The sequence below is a fragment of the Anser cygnoides genome, chromosome Z, assembly GCF_040182565.1.
Source record: "Anser cygnoides isolate HZ-2024a breed goose chromosome Z, Taihu_goose_T2T_genome, whole genome shotgun sequence".
In the NCBI taxonomy this organism is placed as follows: domain Eukaryota; kingdom Metazoa; phylum Chordata; class Aves; order Anseriformes; family Anatidae; genus Anser; species Anser cygnoides.
The window spans coordinates 68,509,847-68,537,090 of record NC_089912.1 but is presented as its reverse complement, the minus strand read 5'-3'; the positions used below and the strand labels follow the sequence as shown (position 1 = coordinate 68,537,090).

General features: G+C 40.0%; 1 protein-coding gene across 2 annotated transcripts; it reads left to right on the top strand.

The window, feature by feature from the left end:
• Positions 1–27,244, top strand: C6 (complement C6). Of its 2 annotated transcripts, XM_013181603.3 has the most exons (19): positions 1–326; positions 473–649; positions 1,917–2,074; positions 2,820–2,976; positions 5,397–5,541; positions 6,265–6,406; positions 7,325–7,463; positions 10,113–10,313; positions 14,160–14,400; positions 15,447–15,569; positions 16,504–16,670; positions 16,892–17,117; positions 19,365–19,536; positions 20,460–20,571; positions 21,145–21,277; positions 22,257–22,448; positions 22,806–22,896; positions 23,821–24,062; positions 25,995–27,244. In XM_013181603.3, the coding sequence occupies exons 3-19, from the start codon at positions 1,917–1,919 to the stop codon at positions 26,174–26,176; spliced, it is 2,823 nt and encodes a 940-aa protein (XP_013037057.2). In that variant the 5' UTR covers positions 1–326; positions 473–649; the 3' UTR covers positions 26,177–27,244. The 2 variants fall into 2 exon arrangements, with proteins under 2 accessions (XP_013037057.2, XP_066844159.1); XM_066988058.1 differs by having other exon boundaries at positions 1–649.

Genomic DNA, 27,244 nt, shown 5'->3' with positions numbered 1-27,244 from the left:
ATTGAAAGCAATAATGAATTACCAGCATGTGCCAACTTAACAGATTCTCACTCTTTTGCCTTCAAACTGAGTGAAGTGAAAGTCCTCACTTCAAAGTGAGGAGAGATGTTCCTGCAATTCTCCAGAAAACACCTGCTGCTGAGGGTACCTATGGTGGAGAGGCTGCTTTGTGCCAACCATTCCCATCACCAGACTGGATCTGCCCTCATTAACGAGTAACCAAATCAAACAAAACCTCCAACCTTTCATTTTAGAGCCTGCAGCAAACCACACCGAAGTTGCGCCAGGCTGCAAAGTTGTCTGGCATTGCAGCCAGCAGTCTCACAGTAAGTTGATAAGGAAACTTTTAAATGGCTTCAATGCATGCAGGTTAAAGTATGGAGAAGCTTCTGAGGTTTTGATTTGTTTTGTTTGTTTGTTTGTTGTCGTTAAAAGGTTAAATTCATCTCTATGTGCACTTACCTTTATATAGTTGCTGACACATTTCTCATGTACTGATTGGCTGGAGCTTTGCTAACAGATGAGAATAAACGGTGTTTTTTATGTAAAGCACAGTGAAGGAATGAACAAAGTACTGGAGAGAGTCTTGTAGGGCTTCTTCATCTCTCTTCTAAGTTGGCACTGTTGGTGTGAGGAGCCAGGAACCCAGGTAAGGAAAAAGATCTTCCACCTGCTCTCCTCTTGGTTCATTGGCAAGATTGTTGATTTCTCTGTCTTCTGTTCCATTATACTGTGCTGATTATACTTAAATCTCTGAGAAGCTTTTTCATCGAATGACTGCATAAAAAGTGCAGAGTTCTCACTGCTACAGCTGTGTGGAGTTTTACTGGCTTTCTTTACTAAAGGAGGAAGCTACGTCTTTACTTCACAAAAATTATTTTTCTTAGCAAGCTATAAAAGCCATAAGACCATGTGTTAAACAGTTAAAAAAAAAAAAAAAAAACTAAAGTAGAAAATAAGTGCATGTTTCTTTTCAACATTTTCAAAATGAAATCTTTCAGAATATTGCTTTAAAATAAATATATTTGTTTTTATGGTTCCATTTTTGTTTGTTTGTTTGTTTGTTTTGAGACAAAACAACATTATTATGTTCTGCTGTAACATCCTATAAAATATAGTGTTGTTTCAGTGACAGGATGAGGGGAAAAATCTTTTGCATTTTTTCAGCGAATAAATGGTTTGCCTGGAAAACTATTTTTCAAGTCTACTAAATGTTATTCCTTCCCGGAGACTGTCTATAACCTTCTGTCTCACCAAATAAATTTTGATTGACCACTGGAGTGAGAAATTGGCTAGCTGGTCTCTCTTCAGCTGTTGGTGAAGAATCTGGATGAGGTTTGAATAGTGATGGTTTGCAGTTTCGACAGGCTATTCTATACTAAGAACAATAAAAAAGCTGAAGGAAGGATTCACTGCAGCAAAGCAGTTAGGCAAAGGGGGATCATAGACACATGAAAACAAATTGTTTATGGGCAATAGGTTGGGGCTAGTTAGTTTTAACTTTCTGTTGTTTTACATGCTCTGTAGGAAAAACAGTCTCATGCTTTTATTTGAATTCCTATAAAATATTTTTGAGAATACTTGGAAAAAATGAAGAGCAGTAGCAGATCTCTGTCACATTCAATATGATTGATAAACAACTTCTTAAATAGAATTAACATGCAGTCGTGATTAGTACTCAATAAGTGAAAAACCCTTGATAAGATTAGCCTTTGACATCTTGTCTCGTCACGTACCACTAATTTATTTCATACCTTCTCATGCGTTACCACATTCCTGGTACAATGCTTAGTAACTTTGTACTGTGAAAATGATTTATAGACCCTGCAAGTCAGAACAGACATGTCACTAAGATACAGGCATAGCTGTGAGTGCTACAGTTTACTGAGCTCTTGTTACCTGTCCGTGTGCTGTAGATGAACACCTCCACAATGAACAAGACTTTGATATTGCACCTGTTCCTGCTGAGCCTGGTGGTTGGCAGCAGCCAAGGGTGCTACTGTGAACATTACCCATGGGGGCCGTGGTCCAGCTGTTCAAAAACCTGCAATTATGGCACACAGACAAGGCACAGGTAGGGCCAAATGGTCTTACTACTTTTATGGTTCTACTTCATGTCTTAAAAACAAAACAAAACAAAACAAAAAAAACACTTTGGGGGAGAATGGACTGTGTCTGAAGCTCCAGCTTCCATAATATATTGGGAAAGAAAAGTTGTTTTATCTAAATGTTTAACACATTAATGGATTTTAACTGCAAGACTTAAAAATTACAAAACTGCCTGTAGAATCCTACAGGGCCTCCAAATGTACCTACTACTGCCAAGACACATAGTGAGGTGAGATCAGCCAGGTCCTACGATGGCCTTGCCAGCAGTGGGCATTGGGCAACCAGCCCCTGTGAACAAACAGGGCAGGTGTCCAGTGCAGAGCAATGCTGTGGGAGGAGAGAGCTCCAGCATGGCAAGCCTACAGAAAGCTGCTCCTTGTACAAACAATTTTGCAATGACAGTTAAGTCGACTAAATATTCAGCAGCACCAAACTAGATGCAGTACAGGGGTATACTCTACACTTGCTGGAAATCCCCTCTTTCATTCCTGGCTTTTTCTGTTGCCATTCTCTTGACGGGATGAATTGAAGTTTTCTGCTCTGCAAATTTAAGGCATTGTTGAATTTTTTATTTCAATCAGCATTCCACAACTACCTATTGTCATTCAAGTTTTCATTGGGTTCAAAGCATTATCAGCCTTCATCCACAGTTCGAGAACATTTACATTCTGTTTCCTTCCTGGTGTAACTCTTTCAATTACATTTTTTAGGCAAATAAGAATGGATGAATATTATAACCAAAACTTCTGTGACCAGTTGTGCACGAAGATGGAATCTCGTGCTTGTAACCAGCAAACATGTCCTATCAACTGTCAGCTTGGAGACTTTGGACCTTGGTCAGAATGTGACCCATGCATTAAAAAACAAGTAGGTAGAAAATGCATTATGTGGGCTAATTACAAGAGATTATGCTTAAGAACCTTCTTTCTTTCAGATATTCGACTTCAAGGAAATTGGATCTGCAAAATGACAGTTTAAGTTAATATGGGTAATTGGTTACAAATTATAATAGTAGGAGCTGGAGGGAACAAGTTAAAATAAGTAGATCAAAATAGAAAGGAGTAACTCAGTAGTGTAAATCCATTTATGTGAAATTCCTTCAAAAGTGCCGTTGTCATTATTAAAGATGAGTTTCCTACATGAAGGATAAATTAAGATAAAGTTTACATGTCTGTTTAAGCAGGACCAAGTCATGGGATCTTTAACATAGCATAGCATCTTATATGTTCTAAAGATGAAAAATAACAGGATCAAATCATGCATTGAAAAGAGTTAACTGGCAAATCCTAACCAGTACGGGCTAGAAATGCTGTATCTTACACTGATGGTCAGGATCTGTCTGAGATTGCTGTTAAGAAATCCAGAGTACCATTTTTCCAAGCCTTATAGCCTACACAAAACCCAGGGGGGTGTGCTTAATATCTGTAGAACAAAATACTCCAGTGACCAACTCCCTGGGCCTGCGTTTATTCCCTGATGGTAGAGTTAGGAGTTAAGTGTGTCTTCCCTGGCAGAGAGGGAACGGGTGAAAGGGCAGGTTCAAGTAGGTTTGACCTAAAGAAACCAAGCCCTGTCAAATATAAGGTTATAGGGAGTGGAGCACATTTTGTTTGGGGTATTTATGTGGCTGGTGGATCTGAGCTTGAGGTTTACCACAAGAGTAGCTTTGAGTGTTCGTGCAGACATAGCCTACAGCTCTTCTGAAGGTCCTGCCCAGCTTCAGAAATCCACACCTGAAGAGCGATTGCAAAATGCCTGTTAGGTATCATAAGTATATCTTTACACATATATATACGTACCTTGATGTCAGTGGAGGACAAGAAAGACATAGTGTTGGATGTTCATAAAGAAGCAGTTCTAAATGTGAGATGTGGACCACCCTGTGGGGTTCCCATCCTGCAGCCAGGATGGAGAGTGACAGCAGAATGGGGAGAAATGGTGGGAAACAGCAAATAAACCGTAATTACTGAAAACAGATATTGCTCTCATTCAAACTGATTTTTGTGATCAGTATCCTCTTGTTAAATTGTTGAGTTTCTTACCTACACATATGTGAAAGAATTGTTCATTTTTATTAACTTTAAATATTGATGCAAAGTATTTGCTGCCTTTTTTTTATTTAAAAAAAAAGGGTGCTTTTATGAGCTAATCTGTTTTTTTCATCCAAACTATAAAGATCACTGCTTCTGACCTTTATAAATATAAACAGCCATCAGAATAGAGAATGTGACCTCAAGATGAATATGAAGACCAGTGTAAGCAGGCTCACAGTGAATGGGAGGGGTGAAGAGGTTAAAGCTCACACAAAGAATATAATGAGTGCTATAGATCCCAAATAGAGTGGTTATCTTGCTTTTAGATGGTCTGGTGCTGCTCCATGCACCCTCCATTCATAGTCACTGAGTTACTGCTATTTCTCGGAGGTCATTCTGCATTGATTAACTTCAGGGTCCATCTACAGAAACAGTCTGTAGATGTTAAGTCTGGTTATCAAACGTCTGATAAGTCTGGTTATCAAATGGGAAAAAAAAAAGGAACTGGTTATCAAATGGGGAAAAAAATCCTACCCTTTTTTAGGTAAACAACAGTTCAGTCAGATGCAGATCAGTTTCACCAGCAGTCCACTGAAGTGAAATGGAAGACGTATCTGTCATTATTTTTCTAGCAGCCATCAGCATCATTATTCTGCAAGTGGGGTTCTGATTTGGGGACAGAAAACCAAATGAGCTTGAGATTTTGCTCCCAGATAGAAACAATAGAAACTCAAGAACAGTTTCTATCCTGTCCAGTTCTCCCCAGACAAGAGGTCCCATGAGTGGAAGCCAAACCAGCTAGTTTTGGGATGGGGATACATGCCACTGTCATGGTACTTCTGTTTCAACAGAGACGATAAAAACATGAAAAAAATCTCCACTAGCCTGTTCACACCCACTTCCTACCATACCTCTTTGACTGAATGTGCTGGGATTGAACTTTTGATTCCTGCTGTGATGTAGCTCATGTTGTCGAAAGCTTCATTACTTGTGCTCTGCCATTGAGGCTCTTGGATTTCAGGTGCCTACTTGCCTTACCTGGGATGAGGATGTGGTAGGATGTAAGGGAAAGTCAACCAATGAATTTCTCCAGGTCTCTGATTTCAACAAAGCTTCAGCATCACAGAGACATGTGGCTCTGCCTGAGGGGCCAATCAGCTACAAAAGAGCTCAAATTTATTTTTTTTTTTTTTAAAAAAAAAGCTTTCATTTCTTCTGCCTTCCAAAAAAGTTTTCTTTTCTTCTGCCATCCAGTTTCGTGTTCGAACACTATTGCGACCATCTCAGTTTGGGGGTCAGGCCTGCTCTGAGCAACTGGTGGATTCCCGCCCCTGCTTTCCAGCCAAACTCTGCAACATAGTGGAGGTCAACTGCAAGAATAAATTCCAGTGTGAAAGTGGTAATGATGGCTTCATAGCTTAACTGCTGCATTGTTCAATAGTAAAAAAACACTGCTTGAGGTGAAAAAAGAAAAAAAAAAGAAAAAAAAAGAAAAAAAGAAAAAATAAAAAATAATAATAAAAAAAAAGGTCATGATTTTCCTTATGTATTCCCTGCACAAATTCCAGGGAAAGGGGCAGGGAGAAATCTTTACTAGAGTATTTACATATGTTAGTAGGAGCTTATGTTTGCAGTTTCTTCTGTAGCTAAAGGGAATAATTCAGGGTAGTGCAATCTTTAGCTTGGGTTGTCAGCAAAACCATGGCAGCTAGAAAGTATCACTTTTCCAATGAGATATTTTTTTTGCACATTTTTTTCTTACACAAACATATTCATACATTTTGTCTGAACCCAAAATTGCACTATTTCTGTTGAAACTGCAAAACATTTTGTTGGTGTTTCTTGCTTGCTTCAGTTTAAGTATACCTGACTAGGTTCTATAACTTTATCATCATATCCTTTTGCTAAAACTTAACTTAAGCCGTTGCGGCTTCAAAGCAAGTCAAACTGGCAGAATAGAAACTACTACATTTATAGGAGTAATCTAGACTTTATACTGCCTTGCTGTTAATTTCTGCTGCAAGTTTGCACCTTTACTAGGGAAAGAAACTGCCTTTCTTTGCATTCAGATGCAATGAATCTTTGCATAAGGATTATTGCTGCTGCTTTTTCTCTGATGCAGGTCGCTGCATTGCAAAAAAACTGGAATGCAATGGAGAAAATGACTGTGGGGACAACTCTGATGAAAGAAATTGTGGGAGGAAAAAGACTGTGTGTGGCAGAAGGTTTGAAAGCATCCCCAGTGTGCAGTTAATAGGCAATGGGTAAGCCAGCTTTGCTTTTCATAAACATGAAATTGTTGCTGAGTAATTTACATAAACTAGATAATACCCAGATTTGCATGTGAGAGTATCTCCAAACACATAATGTCTCAAATTAAAACTAGCAAGAGATTACAAAAATGCAACCAAACTGTCAGGCTAGGACTTGTCAGCTGCATTTGTCAGTCCTATTCTGCACTGCTGCTGAGGAGCCATCAGAGAATGTTGCTGTCTGAGGGACCTTACCTGCCCTCACAGCACCAGAACATCACGTGTTGGCAAATTCCAGCTCAGCTATGCCAAAGAACTTCAGAAATGTGGATGTTCCTCTACAGATGTGTGACTGTGCGTGACAAACCACTCACAACACAAACCATAACATCTTCCAGCCTACCAAAAAAAGCAGTTGGACACTTAAACACAGAATCACAGAATGGTTGGAAGGGACCTTAAAGATCATCTATTTCTAACCTCCTGTCATGGGCAGGGATGCCATGGACCATGTCCCAGGTCTTCTGGTTTTGAATGGACTTAGTGCACTCTGGAAGCATCGCTTGAAGCAGAACTGCTTGTTCATTTTTCTAGGCTATTTTTGACCTCTTTACCTGAGTAAGAGCAATTGTCTAGGGAAGTCTTACACTGACATTGGTGTTATCTGGAAGGTTAGGCACTACTGGAAAGAATAAAACAGAATTGCTACTGTAGCCTGGGTGTGTGTTTTTTTCAGGTGAAATCAGTGTGAATTAGAAATTTGTGTAGATAAATTTCATTCAAAACAGTAACATTGCCTTTACACTCACATCCTCTCATTCAAACATACAGTATCTTCAACATAGCTGTATTCCAATGAAGAATCCAAGTTTATGTCTTCCTGACATTGTTTAAGAGTTGTTTTTGTTTTGTTTTGTTTTTGTTTTTTAGATTTCACATTTTGTCAGGAGAGAGCCGAGGGGAAGTCCTTGGCAATTCATTCAATGGAGGAGAATGCAGAACTGTGAAGCGTAACGAGACAAGGATATTATATCGTATTCCTGCGAACCTGAAGGATGTCAGCTTTCAGGTACTCTCTAGCAGCAAATACTAGCTGAAAAACCCTTGTCATAATTGTAGTCCAAGTTAAGTGCTGAAGTCTTAAGAAGTACTGCATGTTTTAAGGCAAGATTTCTCAATGTGGTAAGGCCTGAACATGCTTATGGTGATGTGTGGAAATGGGATGAATTGAATGGTGTTGGGTGGCTTACTTGTGCCTTTCTGGTCTGCTTTTACCAACTGCGCTATATATTTGAGTGAACGTGATGGATTTAGGCTTCTCTCCTGCTTCTCATGGCCATGCCTCTGTTGTGACTTGATACCAAGGGTCTTGATCCCAACCCGGACATAACCCAGCCAGAGGTTTGATCAAGTCCAAAGCTCATTTCAGCATCACTGCTGTGTCCTTCTTGTACCAACAGCTCTCCCAGCTGCAGCTTCCCTTTCAGTCATCTGCAGCCTTGGGACAAGCTCTTCCTTGAGCTGTTTCAGCCCCTCCATCCTGCCTGTTGCCCTTCCAACCCTTCCAACAAGCAGTGAGAAGAGGAGGCAGATACAAAATTTGGCAGGCAGAAAGACAAGAAACACATGGTCTGGGAAGGGGTTTTGCAGGAAAAGCCAAGGACAAAAAGGTGCTGGCTTATATTTTTTCGAAAATCCCTGAATCTGATTTTTAGATAATATATTTTAGATTTTTAGACACGGGTATTTAGAAAATAATGTGAATAATGTGGTTAGTGCACAACATCTGGCTGCATACATATGACAGGCTGTCTGAAGCAAGTAGCTACTGCGTTGAGAAGGAAGAGATGCAGGACACGAAAAAAGGCTCAAGTAATGTGTGAAATCTGAACTGCTAATTTTTGTCACAAGTGCTGTCAGATTTTAGAATTACTTTAAAGGAAGCAATTTAACAAAGGAAATCCTTTTTATTCATTTTCTTCAGTGGAAAATTTAATGAGTTTGGCTATTCTTCTGTTTTGTTCAGTGATGATGAAAAATCACTACATGCAGAAATACTCAGTCAGGAAAGCAAGTCTTGTTTTGCTGTGGTTGTTTCACACTGATGTCCAATTAGACTTTACCACATGACTCCCTTACTCCTCCTTCTCAAAAGAAGGGGGGGGGGGGGGGGAAGGCTGAAAATATGATGGAAAAAAAAAAAAAAACTCATGGGTTAAGATAAGGATAATTTTTAAATAAAGTGAAAAGGAAGAGGGGGAAAAAAAAGAGAGAGAGAGAGAGAAAAAAAAGAAGAAAAGTCTAGGTGGAAGCAAAGAGAGAGAAAACAACTATTTGATGTTCAGCCATATACTGGGAAGCAGGGCTTCAATACACATAACGGTTGTTCAGGAGGACAGATGCTTTCTTAATGAGAGCCCACTCTTCTCGTTCTCCTTTCCCAGCTTTTATTGCTTTTTCTACAGCTTTTATTGCTGAGTGTGCCATCACACACTATGGAATGTCCCTTGGTCGGTTCAGGTCATCTGTCCTGGTGATGTCCCCTCCCCACCTCCTGCCCACCCCCAGCCTGCTGGCTCTGGGGTTTTGGGGAGGGTCTTCTCAGCAGCAGACACAACACTGGAGTGATACCAGTGCTGTTCTAGCTACAGGTGCAGAGCACAGCACTGTATGGGCTGCTGTAGGCAAACTGAAGTCCGCTGCAGCCAGACCTTGTACATTGGCCCACATCTCCTCAAAGTTGTGTGCTTTATGTTGTTATTAATGTCCATCAGCAAAAATGTTCAGTGTTTGTGACTCTCACTAGGTTTGCACCACTATTTCTGAACATTTAGAATAGTCTTTGGTATAGAAAGGTCACTGGTTCAGGTTTTCAACTCCGTTGCATTTTCATGCAAAAGCATGTGACTTCCTGAAGAACAGAACTGGATCAGGGGGATGGACATCAGTGCTCAGGGTCCTTTGCAGCCCTATTAGGTGAGCCTAAAAGGGAAAAATTTAATCTTTCTAACACCCACAGATCTTGGGAGGGATTTGCCCAAGTTTTGGGAAATCAGTTACTTTTGAACTGATGCTGAAGTCATCTTCGTGATACTGCTTTACACAACATTACCACTGAGACTTACCAAGTTTATCAGGCAGGTTCATCCCCTGTTCCCCTTCCCCTACCCCTAGCTCATCATTCAATATGGGTGCTCACACTGCAGGTATGCTCTAGAACTCCCCCCTGGATTAAATGTTTTCATTCATCTAGCAGGCAATGAAGAAGAAAGGAAAAAAAGGCACCAAGTTCTTTGTGCTGTACACACAAAAGCCATGGGAATGGGACTTACTCCTGGTATCAATGTAATGTGCAGCTCTGAGAGTCTTTGAAAAGTGTGATGAAATATTTGTTGAAAATTATTCCTAAGGTTCAGATCAGGGAAGCTGGGGAATTTTGTGAAAAATCTTTTGAAAGAAAGTGATCCACGCTTACCTTTTTTTTTTTTTCTTCCCTTATAATGTACCTATTCATAAATCTACTTATCCTTTAAGTATCTCACCTATTAACTCAATTTATTATTTTTTTTCCCTTTAAGGACAGCTTTTAGCTTATTGGCAAGTCTAAAAAACATCAGGCATGTTTCTTCCAGAAAATGTCAAGAATTCATTGTTTAGTAGGTTGGTTTGTTGCAAGTTGTTATTTGGGCAAATCCATTTTGCTTTACTGAATCTCCAGGTAACAAATGAAGAGGATGATGTAAAATCACATTTCTACAGAGATTTAACTCACCTGAGTGATGGTGATCAGCGAAGTAGTTCATCCTCTCATGAAGCTCGAAAAAGATTTAGCATCCCAATACTATTCTCAAGAAAGAAACGGGTTCAAGTCACATCATCTTCCTCCTTCAAGAAAGCCATAAAAGCCTCACAAGAAAAGGTAATTGAATGTTGCCTTCAATTTCTTCGTTTCTTTGAGTTTCCACCTGCATGTTTTAGAGAACTGAGCTACCAAAGGTCACTGTCCATTATCAAGGCACTGGCATTACATTTTACAAAACTGCTAGAATAAAACATAAGGAAGGTCAGAAAACAAAATACGTCAAAAAATAGTCTCAGAAATAACATATCAAGATAAAAGTTTCTAAGAATAGACAACCCTCTCCCATAAAATTCTGCCCCTTTAATGCAGAGGAACACTGTGGCATATTAGATGCACGTACTTATAGAGTTTAATGTCAGTAAAGGATCAAGTATTATTTTGTTTACAATTCTGCCTGGCAAAGGCCATAGAACAGACCACAATTAAGGTCTGTTGAAATCCAAGAGTTGTAATAAAATTAGAAGGCATCTTTTACAAAAATACCAGTCTAAATTTTCTTCCTATGACAGAAGCTTTATTGTGAACCTTGCTAACTTGTCCTAATTAGTAAACCTGACTGCTTAAAAAGTTCATTATTTCTAGTTTGAATTCATCTGTACTAAAGTTCTGGCTACTGGAAACCTGTTTGCTTTCATTCCCATGTAGACACCTATATACAGATCAAGCTGGTCTTTTGTAGAACTGGTAAGTTTATTTTGGTAGTGTCTTCTTATTGAAGAACCCATCAGAACTAGATGAGTTCAGAAATTATCAGATGTTCATTTCAATAAAACTTTCATGAGGAAGATTTCTTGAACTTACGTTGGTTTTGACTATTGCCATGCAATTTCAGAGACCCACATGAAATATCTGATAGCTTAGAGCTGTTGGCTCTAGACGTAACAGGTTAAAATCCCACCTTAGTATGTCCATGGCAAGAGTTTTATCTTGGGTACTCCTCATGTTCTCTACTGTATTATACAGGATACAGTATGTTTTTACCTCTGTTTTTACCTGTACCTGTCTGTATACAGTTTATTTATAGGTGTATATACCAGTAGATATCTATATGTATGTGAGACCAATTTATAAATTTACATTGTTCACTTAAATAGATTAAATAAACCACTTAAAAGGAGTGAGAACTTGGGCTTTGGGAGGTCAAATTCAGACCTATATTTTAAACCGTGTGTATATGGTCTTCACATGAGCATCCCAGGGTCTCAAGCCCAAGTGACTTGGAAGATCTTAAATTTTTCCATGTTAGAATGGATGAAATATGAAAACAGTGCTTTAAAATTTATATTTGTTTTCCATAATTCTTTTGCTAAGCTGACCTTTATAGGTCCTCTAGTATGCCACTTTGCCATGATCTCTCTGAGGTCTTCTGCTTATGTTAAGGTAACCATCTAGGGTGGTCCATCTTGCATATCTGTAGACAACAGCAGTTCTACAGAGATCTGCATCTCCCTCCTTTTGTATCAATGAAGAGAAACTGGGTGGATTTCTACATGAACGTGTGTTCACTGAATAGTGTCTTAATGGAGCTGTGGAGGGAGCCCAGGTGACCAGTTCTCACTCTTCTCTACTTCCTACTGTACAGAAAGACTTTTACAGTGAGGCTGGAATATCATGTTACATGCTTCACTATGAACTACTTTATTAATCTTGCCCTTCCTGCTGCATGTTGTTATTTTTATACATTATTTTCTTCACTTTTTTGTTACCGAATTCCTATGCTGTCTAATTTGTTGAACTCCATGTTGCTTCGAGATTGGGGAGAGAGCTCAGAAACTGGCACATCAGCACCTGCCTGATAGCATGTGCACTGCAGTCAGTCAAAGTCACCATGGACCTTGAACCAGGCTTTGTGCCCAGAGCCTTAGCTCAAGTTCCTAGTATTCTTGGCTGCAGTTAATTGAGTTGGATGGCTTGAACCACAATTCAAAAACTGAGGGCTGAAAGGTGTGAAGTCTTCTCCATCCTTGGGGATGTCAGGCATGGACAGGCATAATTCCATGGCAACTGTGCTTACAATACTTGGAATTAAACATCACTTAATTAGCCAGTATATTCTGGTGAAACTCTACTTTGTTAGAAATTTTCCAATTAATTAAAACTACTGATTTCAACACCAGCCCATCTCAGCTTGCGTTTGGCTGCTTTTTTTTTTTTTTTTTTTTTCATTGGAGTAGTTTTTATAGAATAAATGAACTATCTAAGTGTTTACACTTGATTTAGATCAGTTTTTTTGGCTGACCATCTCTGGAAATGATCAGCTCTGATCTACAGCACTATAGTTTGTATTAATAGCTGGTATTAATGGGTCAAGATAGCCACAGACACCAGAGGCTACCAGTACGTTTAGATGTGTGCCCAGAAATAACTGAAGACATTGGAATCCAGTTTCCTGAATTTCTTCTGTAAGTAAGAGCTTCCAAGTTTGTTCAAGTCTCGGGGATTTAATATAGAAATCATGGGATAAGGTAAATTGCTAGTAAGAAATGCGCTTAAGGTACTTTTAGTAGCAGAAAATATAAATGTGAGATGTATGTCAAGCAAAAATTCTTATTTGGTATGCAGAAGCATTTTATCCAACTGAGCATTTAGAATCAGTATTTGCCAAACTGGCCTGTAATTTTGTTCATCATAATTGAAATGCTAGCCACCATGGCTGAAAAATCAGGATCAGAACCCAAAGGAAGTCCTTTTTCTATAAATGGTATTACTACAAGGTATTTTAGGAGCTGAGTACAGCCTGGGGACTGTTACATACCCTATTTCTTCCATTCTTATTCTCACTGCAGCAAAAAGCTGAGCACCCTTAGCTTATCTTCCAGTGTGCAAATGAAAGCACTGAAATGAACAGTGCAGAGCTGTGCACAGCTGGGAGCTGAGATCCAGCTCATGTGTTTTGTTGATGAGTCCTGGCTGGATAAAGTCCTTATCTAGATGCTACCTTGTGTCTGCTAAGCCAAACCAGCTTGAAGACTGAAGGGGAGCAGAAACAATGTACCCACAGCAAAATTCAGCAGAAGAACTCATGCATCTTTTTTTTATAATGATTTTTTCTATCTGCATGTTACTCATTTGCTCCAGTTTCCTGTCACTCCTTTTGCTCTTGATCTCTTTGCTTCAGCTTTTTTTTTTTTTTAATTGGTCCTCTTTGCTACTTTATATATTTCTTCATTCAGTATTCTATTTCTCTCCTCTCTTTTTAGTTAAACTCCCACATTGACAACTTTTAGCATTGAAAAAAAAAAAAACAAAAAGGAATTAACTGTCTCTAAACATGACATTGCTCAATGTAAGAGGTTACATTTCCAGTTTCTGAACTTTTGCTTTTGCTTTTTTTCTTCTCATATCACTCTCCAGCCCTTGCCTGTTAACAGCCTGACACTTAAACTGAACGAGATCTTTATTCCTGTGGTTGTAGTTTTAGCAGACTGATAAATAGTGTCTGAGACTTCATGACAGTGAGGCACTACACAAAATACCTACTCAGGATTAGTTTCAAACAGCCCACAGATGTTTATAAGCTGCAGCCTTTCCTCCTAGCTTTATGGGTGTCTTACCAATTTCAGGTGTATTTGTTATAGCAGGAATCATTTTACTTTCTGTTTTTCTAGTCCTTAAGAATTCTTGTGTTGGAAGGTTATGTCTTCTAGTGCTTAGGAATTCTTATGTTGGAATCCAATATACTCCCACACCGTAAAGTAGTAATGAGCATTGTCTTCAAGAACTTCACAGGGCTCTTGGGAACTCAATGGCTATCTTGTGTTCATTTACTCATGATTAAAGCAGCACAACAGACAGGATGAAATAATTCTTTCAGTGTAGTTCAAGACATACTCTTGGCCACTCTACTTTCTGCAGTTAACTACCTATTAAGACTCTCTCTTTTTTTTTTTTTTTTATTTCTAGAATTCCAACTTTGTTAGAGTCCATAAAGTCATCTCTGTTGCAAGCTTCACAATGAAAGAGTCAGATCTGCAGCTTTCAGATGTCTTTCTAAAAGCACTTAACCACCTGCCCCTGGAGTACAACTACGCTTTATACAGCAGAATATTTGATGACTTTGGCACTCATTACTACACCGCTGGGAAGATGGGTGGTTCCTATGACATTCTTTACCAGTACAGTTCAGATGAATTGAAGAACTCAGGTGTGTAATCCTCAACAAGAAAATATCATGATATGTTTACCAGCTTTTCTTATCACTGCTTGGTTTTAGGGCTTACACCACATAGTAAACTCAACAAAAATCCTTTAGGCTTTCACAGGCACAGGAATTATCCACACTGCCCAAATACAAAGCAAGAAAAAAATCATATCCCATGTTTTATTTTGAAAAGTTCAAGATTTTCCTTACTTGGTAAACACCACTGTGTTCAGGGACATCTCTTAAGACCTTCAGATCAAGGTCCTGTGACACTAGGAAGAGGTATTCCAACATACCCCAGTATGGGACAGAGGTCCAAGAGGTATAAGTACTATCTTCTGAGCTGCAGTCAGTAAAATTATTGATATTGATTAAAAATGAGTCTGAAACTGTTCCCATGCCAAAATGAAAAAAGAACACTATAGAAGTGGAAATCTAAGCTTAAAAGCTGTGAAAATTAACACCATCACTGTAACTTGTATAGATACGGGAGGATACCTGAACGATGTGGTATGAATCAGTATAATGCTGTTTGCACCTAGGAAGTGGGTACCTGCAGCAGTGATGTCTCCTTCTAGACTGGTTAGTGCCGTATGCCCAAAGTGCTGCAGGAACAGGTACAGCCTTTTGCCATGACCTCAGAGAAAGGTTTGTTGTTCCCACCACCTCTGACTTCTGCAAAGCAGCACCTTGGGAGAGTGTGGTTGGGCTGTGAACAACAAAGGATTGTTCCACGGTGTACCAGTAGCAGGAAGGAGTGTCAGATACCACAGAAGAGGTTACATGGGAGAAATACCCAGACAGGAATGGGAGGAGGACTTTGGAAGAGGGTGAACATGGTCAGAGCCTGATGGGACTAGGGAGATGAGGAGCAGAAAAGCCACTGGCAGTGGGATCAGTGGTGGCTGAGGAGCTTGAGTGAAGAACAGAAGTCAGAAAGAAACCAGTGAGCAGGGAGACCTGGGGTGGCTCACCTTGATGCATGAGCCTTAGGGCATGATGTGGTCATGTAACACAGGGTGATGCAGCTGCTGCTCTGGTATTTCTAGGTCTGACAGAGGATGAATCAATGGAATGTATCCGAACAGAAACATCGCGGCGTGTGCTCTTCAAAAAGAAGAAGAAAGTCAATACCAAATGCGTTACAAACAAGATGACTGTGAAACATGAAGGTGACTCTGCTGATAACAGGGCTGTTATCCTGTTAGTTACCCTGAGAGATACCACCCCCCTCAGCAAGGCACCCCAGGTGACCTCCCAGCTTTGAACTAGCAATGCTCTTCTACCACAGTCAGAGAAACCAGCATTTCACTGTTTCCCTGAAGCAAGCATCAGAAACATCTACTTGCTAGCAAAAGAAATTATGACGTAGGAGTGCTCATCCTCTGCTCTGGAGCACTGTCACTTGAGATCCAGTGTCACTGGCTCTTCCCAGCAGTCATGGATCTGACAAACATCCCCCATGGCCCCAGAGCCAGGTGTGCCAAAGTGGGAAATGGGCACAACTAGAAATGTGATCGCAGCCAAGTCCCTGATCCTCTCTAGGGGTTTCTCAGGGCTGCTGAGAGAGTTGGGCAGTAATAATGCTCCCTGACCTTTCCCTCCCACCTTCCTCATGCCAGGCAGACATCTAGGTGCAGAAAACCCTCAGCAATGTGTCTCAAACTGCAGACAGCTGGTATAATTTCTGCAAAAATGGGAAGAGTCACGTTCTGCATCACTAAAAACAGGGATTTCCTCACCTCCACTGCTTTTACGCTCTTTCTATGATCAAGTCCAGTTACTCAGACATTTACTCCTGGGACTAAAGAGCCTGCCTAGAGGAGCCTTCTGTATCCCATGCAATTTCCACAAGTCTTCTGTATAGTTATATCTCTGTGGTGAGAGTCTTGCACATCCTTCTTTGGCAAACTATGGCACACCACTGAACAGAATAAGGATTGTTTTTCTGAGCTTAGACTCCTTTCTTCCAAGGATAACTTTATAAAATTAAAGATAGTATATTCCTTTCTATCCTTTCTAACATTTTTTGTTGTAATGTTGATGTTACATCCACTGTCTCTGAAGGCCTTTTTCTCACAGTTCTGTGCTGAAATCTCCTTTCAGGTTCCATTCTGGAGTCAGCTGAACAGTCCATCTCTCTGGTCAAAGGTGGCAGGTCAGAATTCGCTGCAGCTCTGGCCTGGGAGAAAAAGGGATCTTTTCCAGGGCACCCAGTCTTTGCAACATGGCTGGAATCAACAAAGGACAATCCCATAGTGATTGACTTTGAGGTAAGAGAAGGGTAAGAAAAACATTGATTTTACAAAGAGCTATGCAGATGTTTCCTGTCTTTTAAATCAGGATGGTGGTGTGTGTGATATAAATTATATGTGCACACACATCTGAGCATGATATAAAAAACAGTGTGCGCTTTCCTTTGTCATGTATAGAATACAAGGTATGGCACATAGCTAAACTGAAGGTAAGTGCTAACTGGATAGCTGTTTTACAGGTGTCATCCATTGTGGACCTGGTGAAGAACGTGCCGTGTGCCGTGACCAGGCGTCGCAACCTCAGGAGAGCCCTGAGGGAATACGCAGCCAGGTTTGACCCGTGCCAGTGTGCCCCATGCCCCAACAATGGCAAGCCCGTGCTTTCCGGGACGGAGTGCCTCTGTGTGTGCCAGGCTGGCACCTACGGCAATAACTGTGAGATCCGTGCTCCGGGTTATGATTCAGGTGTGTGGAGTGATACTGTCATGATACGTGTCTGGTCAGGCCCAGAGAGAGGTGGTGAACAAAGTGAAATCCAGCTGGCAACTGGTCACCGGTGGTGTTCTCCAGGGGCCAGTGTTGGGACCCATCCTCCTTAATACCCTTATTGATGATTTGGGTGAGGGAATTGAGCACACCCTCAGTAAGTTTGCAGATGACACCAAGCTGGGGGAAGTGTTGATCTGCCGGAGGGTAGGGAGGCCCTGCAGAGGGACCTGGACAGGTTGGGTCGATGGGCAGAGGCCAGTGGGACGAGGTTCAACATGGCTAAGTGCCGGGTCTTTGGCCAGAACAACCCCATGCAGCACTACAGGCTTGGGGCAGAGTGTCTGGAAAGCTGTGCAGAGGAAAAGGCTCTGGGGGTGTTGGTCAATGCTCACCTGAACATGAGCTGGCAGTGTGCCCAGGTGGCCAAGAAGGCCAATGGCATCCTGGCTTGTGTCAGGAATAGTGCAGCCAGCAGGACCAAGGAGGTGATCAAAACCCGAATGATTTTAGAAATGTGTTTATAAATTTATACATGCAATTATTTGCAAAATAATAAATGCATCTGTGGATGCACAGATTAATAAATGTAGCATATAAATGTTTCATGCAATTAGCTGTCTAATACCTGAATCTTTCTCTGCCATGTTATTTCCAAATCACGTTTCCAGTACCTATCAAAAATTGTTTTTCTTAATACAATGTTATGTAGTCCTGAATTTAGAATAACTGAGAAGCTGTTGCCAACAGAGCTGAGACCATTACAAAATGCTGAAAGATTAGCCCTAAAACAGACTGTCCTGCTCCTGTCTGGGCTGCTGTTTTCACAGTGCTCAGACTCTGTAGGCGGGACATGCACAACCTAAAACCACAATGATGTTATCTGTTGGATAGCACACACAGAAGACAGCTGGAGTTTAGCAAGATATTAGGATAAGCATTGGTTTGTTCATTTTCCCTCTAAAAGCCCAGGAAGTCTTTGGCCAGGGAAGCATCAGCCAGGTGGGGAAGAGCTGGTCACAGCTGCACTCTGGGACAGGTCCTTGATGTTAACTTTTTATATCCTTATCATATTTTTCCAAAACACACATGATATCATAAATTCCCATCATACCTTTTACCTGAAAATCCCCTGGCAATTTTGTCAAAGATAAATCTGATATAAGCTTCCCTTACTAAATCCATGGCACTTCTTGTCCTATGCTGATGATCAGAAAGTATAAAAATAAAGAATTAAATTAGAAAAAAAAAATAAATCATAATGAATAGGCACAGCTCATGGAAGAAATTACAAGACATGGTAAAATATTCCTTAGCTACATTAATAAGATAGTAGGAAATTAGTTGTTTAGCAATAAGAATGAAAATGAGATCAAAGATAATTGATGCACACATTAATAAACTCATTCCTTAGTTTTCCTATAGCTTATTATGCTTAAGACAAAATAGCTGATGGATATAAGAATTTTTTATTACAGTGTGGGAGGAAAAATCAGTTTAAAATGTCTTAAGGATAGGGATCATAATCATTATTCTCAAAAATAACAAAGAACAATTTCACACAAAAGCAGTTTTTGAATGATTTTGACACTAATGACATACATATAGAAAAGAGAAGAGACTTTCAGTATATTATTACTACTATTGTTACTGTTATTATTATTATTGTAATACAGAACCAAAAGAGGGCAGAAGGAAAAGTGATTCAGGCAACTATAGACCTCAGAAAGAAAATAACAATTTAAGGTATGCAGCTATAGATATGAATGTAGATAATATATATTATGCAGAAAAGAAATGACATGTAAATAAAAGTCCTTATATAATCCTTCATGATGGCACAGACAAAATACCCTGGTGGGTAAAAAAAGACAGTAGCGTTTTAATTTAGCTTGTGTGGGAGGTAGACTTGGGTTTAGACTTGGTGTTAGAACTCACATTTAATTTGATAGCTCATCATTTCACGAGTTATCTAAAACAATAGTTGGTACCATTAAAACTCAAACATCTCTGTGTGCAATAGAAGTAGAAAACAAGCTGCTTCTGGGTTTAAATGTGATTTGCACACAAAACTGAAAGGGAAGGTGTGTTTTAGGCTCTTATGAAACACCTGGAATTTGGCTGAATCCTCTGGAAATGGCTATCATGAATTTACCCTCTCATATGTGACCTAAGAAGTATGATACAGATTTCTCAAAAGACGGGATTTTCTTTTATTTCTTGCAGTTGCTGTAGATGGCCGCTGGAGTTGCTGGTCTGAATGGAGCCCATGTGACACTTCCTTCAAGAGAAGAAGGACCCGGGAGTGTAATAACCCATCCCCGATGAACGGTGGAAAGCCCTGCAAGGGTGAACAGGAAGAAGAGGAGGACTGTCATGTCTCTGTGTTCATGGACAAGTAAGGAGATGCTAGATCAAAAGACCTCTGTAGTCATGAGGCAGAGTTACAGAGCCCTCCAGGGCAGCTTTGTGACTACTAAGGAGAAAGGAGACAGGCAGATCTCCTGTCTGAACATCTGTGGAAGGAGCTGAGAGAAGGAAATGTCTGAAAATCATTGCAATTTGCTTCAAGTTTGGATTTATTAATTGCTTATTCATAGAAAATGGCTGATCAATTACATACTAAAGTATGACTGTAGCTCTCTTAAGCTGTTTTGTATGACTTCCTGTCCAAAGTCATGGAGAATTCATCTACTTCCACTCACAGGAGTTTGCAGTGTTTTTTTTTTTTTTTTTAAATACCACATCCTCTTCTCTTAGAAGTTTAGGTCTGAGCTCAATGCCTCAGAGAATTCCAAACTTTTCCAAACTTTTCAAAACTACCAAACTTTTCATATTCCTGCTTTGATTGTGTCTGATGTACCAGTTTTGCAAGTTCTCTACTTGAAATCATATCTCTAGCCCCAAAAGTCACTGAATTTCTTATCTCTTCAAGAACAAGACTTTATACAGGTTCATCTTCTCTACTTGGAACAAAAAAAGCAGAATGAGAAAATGAGTCAGGTTTTTCATCATCCTTGCTGTAATGACTACAGAGGAGGTTCTGGAGCAGACAGGAGAGGATGAAAAGCAATGGACTGTGTGATTCTTTTTTACTCATCTCAGACACCAAGCTTTACAGCCCCACACTGACAGAAACCAGCCTCCTTTAACCACTGTCCGATAGCAGCAGCTGGGTTATGACCATGCTATCTGCTTTGTAGTTGTTGTTTTTACAGGGAAAATACTCTGAGCATTCCTGTCCAAAGCTTCTGACATTCTGCCATTGCTTCTTGGTGACTGCTTAAAATGTATCCTTAACACCAATTTTTTACTTTTCAGAGGGGCTCCCTGTATTAATGATGATGAGGCAAGAAGAGAAGAGGATATCATACCTGGTGAACCTGAGTCTGGATGCTCCAAGCCAGACCCACCAGAAAATGGATTTATAAGGGTAAGAATGAAAGATGGAAGGAAAATGCAGTAGTTGCAGAGCTATATATATATAGCTCTATATATTATATATAATATTATATATTATATATAATATATATATATTATATATATATTATAGTTTTTATTTTATTTATTTTACTTTATTTTATTTATTATATATATATATATATATATATAATATATAGTTTTATAGTTTCTTTGCTAGGAATGGCCAATACCCAAGCTACATAGTGTGCTAGTGAGCATGTTGTGTACATGGTGTGTTGTGGGACTGCAGTTCACCAGGGTCCACTATCAACTGAACCAAAGGCAAGGCGAAATCCATTTCAAACAGCGGTCTATGAATACTTATTTTGTAACCATGGCATTAATTAGTGTAGCCAGACAAATGTTCTTTAGGTGAATGGATGACTCCTGTTTCAGAGAGGGAAAAGCAAGCACTTATTTCAATTGAATAACATCAGGCCTTTGTCGTTGTTTCTTTTGGCAATGTCAATTTTTATTACTGCAGATTTTTATTTTTTATTTTTAATTACTGTAGGCTTTTTACTTTGTTTGTTTGTTCTGGTAGAATGAAAAGAACCAGTATGATGTCGGGGAAGAAGCTGAAATAGCCTGTGTGAGTGGTCATGTCCTCAGTGGCTATCAGTTCCTCCGGTGTCTGCCTGATCAAACCTGGACACAACAAGTAGTTGAATGCCAACGTAAGAAATAGAAAAGTAATTTGGCCCTGCAGCAAAACAGGTGGAAGAAAAATACACAAAATTTGTTTTAACAAAAGAATCTGTAATGATATCTGAAGAGGTAGCATTTTAAGAAGGTATTTTAATCATTCACACTAGACTTGGCAAAAACCTGCTGAGTCAGTACATCATTCCTCTTTCAATTCAAAAGTGTTGCTGTTATGTGCCTTGTAAGAATATTGCAATGTTAACTGCTTCAGAAAACACTCAGATGTTGCAAGGTCCTTCTCTCATCTAGCTTTAAGTATCTTTGAGAGGACCCATCTCTTGTTTCCAGACTTCCATAGATAATCTTTAAGTTTGACAGTTATGCTGAAGAAAGTGTTCTTGGAGGAATCTTACTACCACTTTTTATATTAAATGGATGATGTCTCTAAGTCACCCTTACACTGCCTTGAAAATCCCCACAATAAATCAATGCCTTGAAGTATTTACAGTCCAGTCAACAGTTATGGATCAGAACTGAGCTGATCTTGTTAAATGAAAAGATTCCAACAGCTTGCTGGAACTCAGTGTAATTTGATTATTTAGTGTTCATTTTATCAAAATAATTTCCCTGAATATACTTTTGAGTTTTCTAATGCCATTCATTTTAATTATTTTGTTTATAACTTCATTTATAAAAGAAAGATTAAAATACACTGTAAATGTCAGCCTTATTTTTAACAAACTTTAAAATTAAATTACTCTTACTGGCATACATTAGAAGTTCATTGTAATTATTCAGTTATTGATTGAAAAGTATTTTTACAAAATACATTGACATGACAGTGCACTGAAAATTTCTAGACTTAATTATGACAAATATTAGTTTGGAATGTCAGTCAGCTGTTAAGTGTTATTGTGAGTGCCTTCATGGCTCTTCAGCTGAGGCATTATGACTTGCTGTAAATATCCCTACACCATGAAAACAAGATATGTTTTTTCTTGTTTATTACAGCCGCAGTATGCCTCAGGCCACCAATATCTGACAGTGTCACAATTTCCCCATTTAAGCAACACTATGACATTGGTGAAACCATGAGGCTAAGCTGCCAAGCTGGGTTTATAGTCACTGGTCAACAACAGTACACTTGTGGAAAAGATCTGTCATGGATGCCACCTGTTTTGAGACATATTACCTGTGAAAAAGGTTAGTATCTCTGCAAATGCATTACTGTTCCTATAGTGCTGGTATCCACATAATGGTGTATTATAGCTAGCTAGAACTAGGAAGCAACTGACTGTTTTTTAGATGTATGGCAACTGTTCATTAATTTTGCTTTTACTTTTTTCAAAATTCTTGGTTGCAATGTATTGTACACTTTAATCGTGGAGCTGAGATGCTGACACTGTTATTGGGGAAAAAAAACAGCTGTATTAACATGGCTTTGTGAAAGTAAAGTAGGAGAATTCATTCTGTTGAAACTTGTACAAGTTTTTGCAGTGATTCTTGCAAAGAGCTTTGTTTCACTTTGTTGTTAGTTACAAGAACTCTCCCTTGTTTCAGATGAACAAACTAAGATTAGAGGGTTTTGCGATCCAGGTCAAAAACAGGTTGGATCTGAATGTGTTTGTATGTCTCCAGAAGAGGACTGTGGGTAAGTTAAGTGCTTTCATTAGAAATATAAAAGTCACCGTTTCCCCAGTGACAGACAGAGAGTCCATTGTGAGCACAAAACAAAAAGTAGCGAAAGGCAACAGCAAACTCAAGGTTACTGGTCTCTGTGCAGATACTAGCCAGTTATGCCTCTATATTCAAATTACAGCCTTCTTTATAGGTCTATGAAATAAATGAACAATGACATTAACCAAATGGCACACCATGGTCTGTCCTTCTACTCTGCTGCCACTGTCACCTGCTACTGGAAATCCCCACTCTTTCTTTTCTTCCTTTTTTTCCTCCAGTTTCCTAGGCATTGTCATCACCTCCCTATAATGGGTCTTACTCCTTGTACTTTAAATTCACATTTTTCAGGTGAACATGCTGCAAAATACATTGCATATTTCAGACTTCAAAATCATATAAAACACATAAGACTTGGATTTACTGTCTCTCACAGAACACAACCTGCACAGACCTTTGAGACTTTAAGTTAATAGAGGATTATCCTGGAGGATTTTTAGTAAATTGCTGGCCAGAGTGGAGGTCATGTGGGGCTGGAGATGGAAAGAAGAGCATGTATTGAATATGAGCTGGGCTACTATCAGGCTGAGATCATAGGGTCTGTGCAAGTATCCTGTGCCTTGAGGAGGCAACAGCATCTCCTGTTTTCTTGCGCAGGAATGTCTTTCACTTCCTATCTCTCGGATGGGAACAAAACTTCCTCAGCTTGCAGCACTGTGCTGTATCATGGGCTTCCCAAGGTCCAGATACTGCAGTAGCTAGGACAGCCTTAGGTCTTTAGACAGATATCCAGCCTGGCCATGTCTTTTCTGTGTTTCATCTTATGCTGGTGGAGTATTTAGAAGCATGGACTTGTTCCATAGCCTACTAAAATAATTTTTCTTTTTCCTTGGGGTAGCCACTACTCAGAAGACATCTGTGTACTACATGCTGTTTCTGAACAGAACATGACGAAGTCCAGCTGCCAATATTCAGCTGAAATGTGCCTTGGAGAGCAGTCATTTCATTTCTTGCATGCTGGCCCTTGCCTTGGTAATACCAACATACACTGGGCTATTGAAAGGGCAAAGCTCTCCACAAACAGCATGAAGAAAGTGCCCTGCGGCTATGACACCTGCTATGACTGGGAGTACTGTCCAGGTATGGCTTCTGAATGATGGCATTTATCCCAGCCCTTAGGCACTGAAAATAAAACATGCTGGCTCCTTCACTGCTCTAAGAACAGAATTTACAGGCATTGCGGTCTATTTCAGCAATTTATGGTGAGGGGAGTGTGGAAGTGTGGTCAGTCCCGTGTCCCTGCTAAGATGTTTTACACTCAGGTATGTGCCTTTTCCCTTAGGCACAAGTGGTGTAGTGTTGCCACTTCCTATCAGTAAGGGACAAAAGGAACTTGAAGATTAAGGGAACTTAATCTGCAATCACAGAGATGTAATCAGCAATATTATCACCTATTCCCTGTGAGGCTACTGAAATCATCAGCTTGTGCTTCAGGAGTAAACCTGAGCCACACCCTCTATACCATGTAATTAAATTATAAAATTAAATCATAAAACTACTTAGCAAGACAGGGGCCATCAGGCTTAATGGGTTTTTAATGGTAAAAATTATGAATACCCATACATGAAAGCTGTGTTTATTAGGAGTTTTAATGAACTAGCTAAGCTGTTTGGTGAAACCCCTAAAAGGATTATTTTATAAACACTGTTGTGCAACTTGGCTATTTACTTTGTAACCGGGTGATAAGAGCAGTGGGTTTTCCTGTAAATGTCTGAGGTGCTGGCTGGCTCCACGCATATCACACACTTGCCAGGAAAAGTCTGAGTGGCAGCCACGCTCATTCCTCCACTTGCTTCCAGAGACAAACACGATCCCTATCACACCTTGTCTGCTCATGAAAAAACAAGCAACAGCGGTGGGAAGCAATCTTAAAATCCCATTTTGCAAAATGACTTATGCAGCACAGGATTTGAAGTAGGTGGCTTAAAGGTACTACACAAAGTATTGCTCCTTGTGGGGCTGAAGCAGGGGTCAGGACCAGGCGTGCCACTCAAGGGGCACAGTGTGGTGGAGCCTCCAGACGCATTGGGCTCTTGGGTAGGTGGCTATAATTTAAAAAAGCATTGGGCTTATTTCTTCCAGAGCCTGTAAAAAGTCTATATCTGTTCCCACTGTGAAATTGGCTTAAGGCTGGATCCTGTGGCATCACCTCAGTTTTGTTTTTTTTTTTTTCAAAGACTCACAGAGAAGCGCTGTTCAGCAAGCAAAAATGATGGTGAGCAAGAGTACCAGGAGAAAAAATACATTAAATAAGTTTTCATTGGGGTACTCAAGGGGTTTGAATTGGACTCTCCTCCTCACTGTCTTCACAAAAGTCTTCTTTCCCATGAATATGCACAAACATTCAGCAAAAGGAAGTTTTGGTGTTCCTGAGAATGAGTAGTTAGTATCAACATAGAGGCAGAAAATACTGTGGAACTATATGAAAGCAGCTAAACTGAGGGAAATGCATGTTTTTCATATGTTTTCAGAGAGGAAAGGCAGAAAGTTGGTTTCCTGCCTAGGGAATTTCTGGGAAAGAATATAAAGAGTCAGAATCTGATTAGATCAGAAATGGGTAATGAAATAACCGGCAGGACTGAGTTTACCACAGGCCAGCAGCAGGTAGCTTAACATTCATAAAGGGAGCTGTAATGAAATAGGAGCTGACACAATACGGACCTTAAGACTCCATTTCACAGCAACATTGTGTGCAAAGATAATTGGGAACAGAAAGTCAACTTAATATCTTTTTGTTTAGAAGAAAGGTCAGGGAAAACCAGTGGATAAAAATAGTTAGATAGTTCATTTCTGCTCCTGTATAGGCCGCTGCTGCAAAACCTGGTATTTAAAACTTCTTTTGTCTCTATTCCTAATACCCTATCACCTAGTGCATGCACTATAGGCCCTCCAACTAAGGTATCAACAATCTGCAATAGCATTTTTCCCTGTTGGTTTTTGAAATGTTGTCACACTACAAAATGTTTTTAGTTATGACGTTTGCAGCTAAATCTCCAACACATTCATTCCCAGAGACGCAGAGCCAGTGCTCCTGCCTGATGCCTTACCAGTGTCCCAAAGAAGACAGACGGCTTCACTGCATCCAGATGGAGTCAACAGGGAGAAGGAGGACAGTTGGTTATTGCATGCTGGCAGCCATGAAGTGTTCTGGCATCAAACTGGAGGTGCTGGAGGAGAGGAGCTGCCTGGGGTAAACCGACGTCTCTCCTGGTGGCCACCACCAACATCCCACTACAAATGGGCTGAGCCACGTTGGGGAAAACTTGACTGGTTATGAAAGGACAAATGGATCAAAAAGGATGCAAAAAAAATAGAGCTCATTTAGTGGGAAAATGGTGGCAGTGGGTTTTTTATTTCATGAAGATGATGTGGGGTTTGAGATACGGGGATACTGCTCTCACGGTCAGTAACTCTGCATGTGCAGAGGGAGGCAAGTGAGAGATGGGCACAGAGGAAGGCGAGTGCTGCCTCTCATTTCCCTGGTGCTGGATTAGACTTTTCCTTTCCTCAGCCATTTGTTGCTCCCTCTCTGCACTGGTGACTGCTCTGCACCCTGGTCATCTTGCTGGCTGAGCGCCCGTTGGGCAAATCAGGCACTTCAGCATCATTGCACATTCCCTCTGACACCTAACAAGTTCTTGACAGAGGCTACACGTATGGGCACTCACCATGCAAATTCAGGGAGCAATACGAAATACTGAAAACCACTAATACACAGTGATTGTGCGAAGTCTTCTTCAAAAGTATGAGATATTTTTTTTTAATTGGTGTAACTGAAGGGAGGAAGGGTTTGCTTTCTGGGTTTGTTTGTTGGTTTTGAGCCCTAGGCTCAGGATTTTACAAAACAGAGGATTAGAAACCTGCCTTCCAAGCAGGGGAAAGCTGAAAGTCAGTTTTTTTCCACCAGCAGTCAGAAAAACAATGAAAATCTGTGGGGGGGGGGGCAGGGAAAGCATCCAGTGTCCATCCATGAATAATGTGCCTTATGCATAACTGTCACACCTATCCAGAAGCTGGGCAGAGTCACTTGGAAGCAGGGAGTGGGCTGTATATGAAACGATTATTTCCCCTTCAAGGAGGTATTATACCCCTGCATTTGGGATGCTGCCAATCTCCCTAAATCTACAGTAGTTAATTTCAACTGGATGGAGCTCAAGGAAGAGAAGCAATGAATCCTTCAGCTAAATACAATGAAGCATTACATTTTCTTGCTTAAAATGTACTAAAAATGATTTTAATAAAAAGATAGGTTTGCTCTTGTA